The sequence below is a fragment of the Aplysia californica genome, unplaced genomic scaffold (assembly GCF_000002075.1).
Source record: "Aplysia californica isolate F4 #8 unplaced genomic scaffold, AplCal3.0 scaffold00159, whole genome shotgun sequence".
Classification (NCBI taxonomy): domain Eukaryota; kingdom Metazoa; phylum Mollusca; class Gastropoda; order Aplysiida; family Aplysiidae; genus Aplysia; species Aplysia californica.
The window spans coordinates 226732-236010 of NW_004797429.1; the positions used below are offsets into that span (position 1 = coordinate 226732).

A 9279-nucleotide genomic window follows, 5' to 3' on the forward strand; every position below is an offset into this window, starting at 1 on the left:
TATATACATTCTTCAATGAGTTAAAACAGCACAAGCATTGTGACGTCATACCTGTAAATAAACAAGAGTGGGCGTGGTCAGGTTCTTCCAGGTCTGTCTGTAGGCGGGCGACGCCCACCCCAGCGGTCCGTAGACCCGAATTGTGATGCCACACACACACTTGATCAAGTCCCATACGGCTATGGCCGTCAGGGAGATGTTGACGCTGTCTCGGAACCCTGGAGAAAGGGAGAAAGAGGGGGGGGGGTGTTGTGGGGAGGAGGGAGGGAGGCCCGAGAGAGAGAGAGAGAGAGAGAGAGAGAGAGAGAGACAAACTCAGGCTTGTGGTGTGTGTATTTGATTGTGTATATTTTTAATATGTTAGTGTGCGTGTATGTAAAATCGGGGGTGAGGGGGGGGGTTGTGGGGAGGAGGGAGGGAGGGAGGAGGGCACGGGTGGGGTTGAACCGGAGGGATTGAGAAATGAGGGGTTAGGGAGAAAGGGGGAAGAGTATGAAGAAAGAGGAGGGATAGGAAGGAGAATCAAGGTGGTTTGGAGTAGAGGGATATGATTGTGTGAAAGGGAGAGATAATAAAAATAAAAGAGCGATAGATGGATGGATAGATAGATAGATAGATAGATAGATAGATAGATAGATAGATAGATAGATAGTTAGATAGATAGATAGATAGATAGATAGATAGATAGACAGATAGGTAGATAGATAGATAGACATACATAGAAAACACACATACACAAACACTCACACAGACACACACACAAACACACACACATACACACACACTGCTACTGAAATAGAGACAAAAGGAAAGATTGAGTTGCAAAGTAGACGAACCCCGAGGTGGAAATGTAGAACACCAGGGGAAAAGTAACAATGCCATCTCAACAATCATCAATAAACAGGTGTCTTCCTTAACACAATATTGCAGAAGTCGTTGTTACCAACTTAAGCTTCGACACAAACACCAGCAATAGCAACTATTGTAATATAAGTTTATAATTCTAACGTACGCAATAACAATGACAAAAACAGCAACAACAACAATAACAACAACAACAGCAGCAACAACAACAACAACAACAATAACAACAACATAACAGCATAACAGCATAAGCATTAGCAACAAAAACAGGAACAACAGTATCAACAAAATGGCATCAGCAGCAGGAATAAAAACAACAGCAGCAGCAACAACAAAAATAACAACAACAACATAATAATAACAACAACAACAACAACAACGACGACACCACCACCACCACCATCAACAACAACAACAGAACAGCAGAAGCAGCGGCAATAACTACAACAACAACAATATAACAACCACAGCTACGCCAATAACAGCGATATCAGCACAACAGCATCAGTAGCAACAATAGCAACAACGACGACGATGACAACAACAACAACAACAACAACAACAACAACAACAACAACAGCAAAACAATAGCGGTAAACAACATAAACAAAAAACTGACCACAACCACCACCACCACCACCAAAACCACTCCCATTACCAACAATTCACAACCTCCCCCCCCCCCCAACCATTTACATCTCCCACCCAAACCCTCCCCCCCCCCTTCTCACCTTGAGCCCCAAACACGAGTATATCAAGCACATTAGTGACGATGCCCATAATGGCGAGCATAGATATAAGCCCGACGTCGAAGAGGTTCTCAATAACTTCCAGCGCTTCGTTCGAGATGATGGCTTCTGAGGGTCGGAACACAGTGGTCGTGCTTGGCTTCATTGTCGTAGCAAAAACACTGGTTGCCATAACTACTGATGACACTGGGCTGGACACGTTGTCAGCCATCTTGTTCGATGAAGTTTTTCGTCTTCGTTTACGACCTGTTAAAATAAAATTGTTTGAATTAAAGGTATAAAGGGTCTGTTATACTTTTGTCAAAATGCTCGGCTTGTGGTTCTGTGGACGTAGTTCACTTAGACCAAAGATCGTACATACAAAATGGTTCACTCCTCTCTTTGAGTCAATCAAAAAAAGTGTCCTCAAAATCCGGTGGTGCCCTCTTCGAAAAGCGCCCGCTTTGCGAACAGTTACCCAACTTTTGTAAAAAGAAATCAAAGTGAAACTAACAAGTTGTGCTATCCCTATTCTTCTTCTGGAGAAACGAAAAAAACTTCAAAACAAAGACTGCAGCGCCATCTGAAGCAATGCGCGGACTTCCGTGGACACTCTTTTGGCTGAGGGAACCATCTTGCTATGTACGAGCTTTGTTTTGACACATACTCAATTCGTACTCGGGACAATCAAGTGTTCGGCCAGCTGAATGGACACAAAGAAGAAAACTAACCGTTCACCCATGTGACGTCGATGTGGTGAGAGACTTGCAACTCGTCCAGTGAGTGACTCATATTCTGTGAGGCGCTGATTGTGAGTACTTTTGTCAATCATTGTTTAATTTTTTCGTGATAAAGGTTGAGGTGAAAGGGTGGGATTGGGGATGGGGTGGGTAAATGTCTTTAGAACAGGATTTAAAACAATTTTAGGCTTGCGTGTGTATGTTTTGAAAAGGAGATGGAGGGGGGGGGGGGGGGGGGGGGAGGGCAGAAAATGGAGACGAAAGCAGACGACAAAACTTAAAGAGCAGGAAAGGGGGTGAAAGCAGAACATTCCAGAGAAGAATTTTTTCCCCGTTGTTGCCAGGTTTCGAACCCAAAACCCATTAAATGAGAGGCAAACACCGAGCCTTTAGTCCACGAGAGCCCCCACTTTATTATCTGATCAATTGGATCTGATTTTTTAAAACAACTAGAGTTTTTTCTCAATCGCTCAGTACATTTTCCTTGAGCTGTGTAACTATTTAAACTCTACTTTTAGCGGACGCTTTCAGATCCATACCAACAGTTTATGATGACAATATTCTGCTGTATTTGAAGGCGGTCCCCACAGATTTTGAGATTTTTCGGAATATAATTACTTTTGAGATATTTTAAAAAAGCGAAACCGAGGCTTTGTTTGACAAATCGATACAAAAAGGAGCAGAACAGAAAATTAATGAATACCAAAACAAAACAGTAATTGAATTCGCACACCTTTTTTTACGCGCAGCTGTAGAGTGTTTTGCCGTTATACTGTTGTACTTCGTCTTCTACAGCCGCCAGGTCTGGAGCAGACATTGACGATCATGGTACCCCACTCCTATCTGTTTTCTGTCTTCCTGATCAGCCAACAGCATAGGGGGAACTGCTGTTTTTTCTTTTCTCATCCTTACCATCGTCATTTTTCCTCTACTTCTTTTGTATGTTTGTCACTCTCTAGTGAACTGCTGATTCCGTGGTGCCTTGATAGTCGAAGTAGTCTTTGTGCTGTTAAGGCTAGAGAGGTGAGCAGAGTAAGCTTGATTCCCCGTTTTTGACTTCTTAGTTGACATCCACCACTTGGCGCTCATATGACCCTATGCAGTTGCGAGCGCCGTAAAACCTTACTAAAACTAACAAAAAACGAGATCTGCTCATTTTTTTTTCATTGTGTTATTTGTTGCAAAGTTGTTCAGGCCATCTGTGTATGTTGTTCTCTGTCTTCCTCCGCTCTTCTTTCCCTCTGTCTTTTCACACGACAACAGTTTCTCTAGACCCTTTTTTTTTTCGCCCTTTGCCCATTTCTATAATATTGACGTCATCTGATTAGAAGAAAAATGTGCGTATGATAGTGTCCAATAGTGTATTACGTACATAATTGTTATAACATGTAACTGTTACATATAGATGTTTACGATCATTATAGATGTATGTCAAGGATATGAGAGCAACGGTGATTTTAGAAATGATGGTGGTAATAAGTGATGATGTGGGATGGTGTTTATGTAAATAATTATTAAGAAGACATGCTTCTGTTTGTTGAAGTTTAAAAAAAATGTTAGTGTTAGTTCTACGTTCCTCTGCTCTGATGAGTCACCAGGGATGTGGGCACCCGCTATCCCAGTCCCTACTGGAACCATCTTTAATGTCACCGTGAAATTCTGAAATGGTGGGAAGAGTCTCTGCTAAGGTGACGTTGTTAGTATTAGCCTATTCTAGCAGGCCAAGACAAATGAAGAGAGGACCAAAGTAGGTAGACAGTACAGTAGCAGGTATGTTGGGGATTTCGTAAGCGGGTTGTAGGTAGCAAGTTGACAACCAGGTTACAGACTTAATTAAAAAAACTCAGTAGCCATGTTCTACTCCCTAATCAGTTATCCCAGTTATTCCTTTCGAGTCTTATTTAAACATGAAGTAGCGGAGATTCCGACACAGGATCTTCGAACCCGAGTCGAGAGGGCACTATTTTAGTCCAATTCATTAACACCACAGACACCGGTTTCTGATTACTTATTTCGTGATAATGTCAGGAATTATAAGAATATCTCAATTGTCTCCTATCAACGGTATACAATATATATATAGATATATATGCATAGCTGTATATATATATATATATATATATAGATATAGCCGCCGATATACATATATATATATGTTTATGTATATATATATTATATCTCCAATGACACTATTTAGCTAATAATTTAGGTAGCGCGCTTTGACCTCGCCTGTCAGGGCCAACATGGGCTGAGAGAGATAACATCCCAGCCGAAAGACTGAGATACTCGATAACAATTCTCTCTCCTCGGGAATCAAGCGTATTCTACTCCTCTACGTACGACAGAGAAGCACCCAACCGTTACACTGCAGTCGCCAATAAACTTGGTATGAAGTATTTAAATGATAATATAATTTAATAATATGTTCAAAGACACGGTTCTGTCTTTATACATAAAAAGGTGACGCTCTGTCTAAAGTTTTCAGAGAGTCTGTCTGGCTACTTATTCATCTACCCCACAACAAGCGAAAATCCTGTTTAAAAATAAAGAAAACAAAAGGGGAAAAATAGATTCCTTCCCATATCCTGATTCCTTGACTGGTGATAAAAAAACAAACAAACGTTCGTCCAAATAAGTTCATTTAGGGGTCATACTGAAATAATTTTACAAAAAAGAATTCGGGCCAGTCCTCAAGAAGCTTTGTAGACAGACTTCTCGTTTCGTTTAGTTTTAGTACGTTTACGGCACTTGGAACGCGAATAGGTCATATGAGTACTGAAGATGAGGGTTGATTACCAGAGAGTAGTGTACAAAGAAAGAATAGAAGTTAGAGAGATAAGGACGATATATGCTTGAAAAGTAACTAAATGCTTCTGGCTATATTGTTGCCATACCTACCTCAAAAGAACGGCTGCAGAGCGCTCTCGAACCTAAGCGTAGAATAAATAACGGAGGAATTTGAATGGCTCCTTGATTTACAAAGTGATGACTCTTGGGTAAAATCACCTCTTTCAAAAGTATTATTTCCTACTCTCGTGTTCTACTCCTTCCCCAACACTCACGATTTTTTGTGTGTGCTAAATCAGAAAGCGTTATTTTCTTTTCTAGTTTTCAACTCCTTCTCAAACCCCCAGCTGTTGTTTTTTGCTAAACCGTCTACTTGACGGTGAGGGAAGTTCTACATCTCCGATCGCGATGACCGCGCAAGTAGCTGAGAATTTATTTCGAAGCAAACACGGCAGATGATGCCATTTATGTTGAGGGGATAGGGAAAAAAACCCGTTGCTAAACAGTGCTTTTATTTCTACATGAAATCTGTCCCACTTAGACCGTTTCGTCACGATTATACATTTTACCTCCGTGTAATGTTCTATTCGATATTATTGTTGCAGCAATTTGGTTTTGCTTCTGGACAGCGAAATTGTCGTCTGTCGGATCGGAGGTTGTTGGAACTTCAAACAAGAGATAGACAAGACGGTATACATTTGCCTTATTAAACAGAAGGAAATGTTAGACTAAAGCCGTTTATTAACAATTTCTTCAGAGACGTTTTTTGGGGAAAGGAAATCGGAAACGATAAAAGATCTAAAATCAAAATTAGCGACTGCGTGGTATGGATACATTACTTATCGAATTATTTTGAAGATGCCAACACTGTACAAGCATGGAAATGTTCCCTAAATATGGTCGTTGAGAAATGATTGTCATGACAGGGCGGACGTAACGAGAGAAAAGCTGATTAAAACGAGCTACTATTACGGTAATATGCAGTCTTCTGTTCAACCCCCCTCATCTTCCAACAGAAAGAAAATTTTCTGTAAAATATTGCTTTCGAAGATAGGGCTTAGAAAATGGCGGTTATTGTATATCGCATCAGACGCTCGTCTTTATTGACTTTACTTGGCTTATTGCTCGCTCTTCAAGGAGTGAAGTTTGAAATAATTGATTTGAACTTAGATCGAGGAAGTCTTTCGAAAGAGCAGTCAACAGTTATGTAAACACGGAGACTGCTGGAAATATCGCGTCGCGGCTCGTAATGTCAGGATCAAAATGTATTTGACATGTAATAAATAAACTTATCTGTGGTTAGAAAGCCTGCAAAGTTTCCACTAAACGTCGTTGAGCGCGGTGTATAGTAAGATCATTTCTCTCACCAGGAAAGAGAAGGCAGCTGGCGTGTAGGCCTTTTTTCACCACGACGTTTTGAAAGCTGTCTCGGCCAACAGTTTTAATACCTATTTCCATAGATCGCACATACTTCGCGTTAATTCACTATCTTCTCTTGTGTTTTCTGAGGAATTTGAGGTTGAAAGTTATACCTGAAGTAGGAAAAGCTTTCGAAATCGGAATGCTTAGTCCCCCGGGAGGTCGATCTTCGAAAAGGAAACAATAATATTCGCGAAATGACGAGGAAAGATCTTGCTTAAGACCTAAAGGATTCGGGTCTTGAAGTTCGGCGAGGTGAAATGCGTGACCTATTAGGTCATAGCTACCTTTCTCCTAGTTTGAAGATGAAATTTTTTTAATGGTTTGTTTTGCAGAAGACATTGGCATACCGGAACCAGAGTTCTTCTCAGCGCCCTCTTTGTTTGCAATAGAGCGTGTTGTGAATATATTCCAACATTCTCAACCGTTCTACGTCCCCGAACTCAGTGCACATAATTTAAGCAGCGACATAACGGGACACACACTCATACACACATTCACACACACACACACCCACGCACACACACATACACACATACACATACACACACAAGTGGAACACTGTAAATCCACGCACACACAACACACACACGCACACACGTACACACACAAATGGAACACACAAATCCAGGCACACACAGAGACACACATGTAGAACATACAAACGCGCGCACATACACTGACACACTCAAAAAACATGCTCGCACATTCAATTACTCACTCACTCACTCACTCACTTTCTCTCTCTCTCTCTCTCTCTCTCTCTCTCTCTCTCTCTCTCTCTTTCTCTCTCTCTCTTTCACACTCATACACACACACGCACACGCACACGCACACACACGCACACGCACACACACGCACACGCACACACACACACACACACACACACACCAAGTATACACATGCTTAGACTCACAAGTGCAGAAATAATGGAAGTGACAGGTTAAACCAGAAAAACAACAGCCAAAGCATAGTACAGTACACACTGAAACGCCGAAGTTCTTTTTGAAGTACGATCTTTAAAATAAGGCATTATAATATTTTACGAGGAAAAAGTAAACAATTTAGATATTTTAATACCCTTTAATTATCCCTCCCCCCTTCTCGTTTCTTTTCCCGCAGTGACCCAGTATTTGTAGCGGAACACTTAACCAGAAGATAATATTACGTAAATCTCTTATCATGAAGCTTATACATTGCGCTATCTCAAGGCCACTTACCTGTTTAGACCTGTCTCTGTGGTGCAGCGGTTAGACGCTTCGCCGTTGCAGCAGAAGACCTGAGTTCAATTCTCCTGTTGGGAGGCAATTTTGATCGAATTAAATAAGAGATATCTCGGTCTTTCTGTTGGGACGTTGTATCCCTCTCAGCCGGGTTGGCAGTGTCAGACAGGGTAAAAAACCTGCCTCCTAAATAATCAAAACGTGTCGATGGGAACGTAAAAAAAAGAAAACGACAGCAAAAAAGTGCATTAACACATTATCTGTGTACGTAGATCAGATCGTATCCTTGGTTAAAGAAACTCGGCCTTATTCTGTTGAAGCTCTTTTTCTCCTACAACCTTTACATTTTGTGTGTCAAAGTAACGACTGTCATATATTCAGATATAGTCATGCATCACCCTCCCTTGATAAAGACGGCGAAATTCGTTTATGATCTGGAAGAACTGCTTTCTTCTACTTTAATCTAAGCATTCTGCGCAGTTCAAACAAAGTGCACCACCTCTCGAGCGGACGTGCAGAGAAACGTGGACCTATCGACATACTCATTCTCACGTCCTGAGTGCGCCCGAGAACGCAGATCTGTATTGTGCTCTGGAAGTAAGTGTGAATTGGCGCTAAGTGTCATTGCTAGCCTGACCCGAGAGCTAATATTTCTAGAACTGGTCTTGACCCATTTCTTTGCCACCTTCCTGCTTTAGGTCAAGCGACCTTTGAAGTTATCGTTACGACGTTTTGCTGCGTGGGCTTCAGTGAACATTTGGTCACAAACTGAACGATATTCACATCGCTGACAATTGTGTTAACAATGTGATGCAGTTAGTTTCTGATTGTTTGAAGGCGAGCTCGCCTATCTGACCCGTCAATGGACTACGATAAAGAAGCTACAAAATCAAAAGGAAGTACAGTTCTAGTATAACATTGCTCGCGTGTTGAATAGAGAGAGGATCTTTTTCCGAAAGCTTGTTTTTGACCGCTTCATTCCATCGTTCTTTCCCTGGTCCTTTTATTTATTATTCCTTCCGTCCATTCATCCATTCGTTCATTTGTCCATTCATCCTTTCGTTCATTTGTTCATTTGTCCATCCTTCAACCCACCAACCTATCCACCTATCTACCTCTATCGATCCGTCCATGCAATCATTCATCCTGTCACCCATCCATCCATCCATCCATTCATCAATCCTTTATATATTATTTCATTCATTATTTCATTCATTGATTATAATCAACCAGTTCTTCAAATGGTTTCCTTTTCATCCATTCATTCTTTCATTGACTAATGATTGATTAATTCATTCATTCACCCATTTCTTCAGATTTTATTTTCGTTCTCTGAACAGTTTTTATTAGAAATCACCCTTCCTAACATCTACGTCTTATGCATTATCTTTCCCCCTTATTGCATTGCCACTTCCATAGTTCCTGTGCCTTTTCTTCTTCTTCTTCTTCTTCTTCTTCTTCTTCTTCTTCTTCTTCTTCTTCTTCTTCTTCTTCTTCTTCTTCTTCTTCTTCTTCTTC

At 41.0% G+C, this 9279-nt stretch overlaps 1 protein-coding gene across 1 annotated transcript in view; it reads right to left on the bottom strand.

Moving 5' to 3' along the window:
• Positions 1 to 1824, bottom strand: part of LOC101852241 — a 4845-nt gene extending 3021 nt beyond the window's left edge. The window contains exons 1-2 of the mRNA XM_035969585.1: positions 1596 to 1824; positions 52 to 218 (exon numbers count right to left, since the gene is read on the bottom strand). Coding sequence (XP_035825478.1) covers positions 52 to 218; positions 1596 to 1824 — 396 coding nt within the window. The remainder of the gene's footprint in view (positions 1 to 51; positions 219 to 1595) is intronic.
• Positions 1825 to 9279: the final 7455 nt, after the last annotated feature.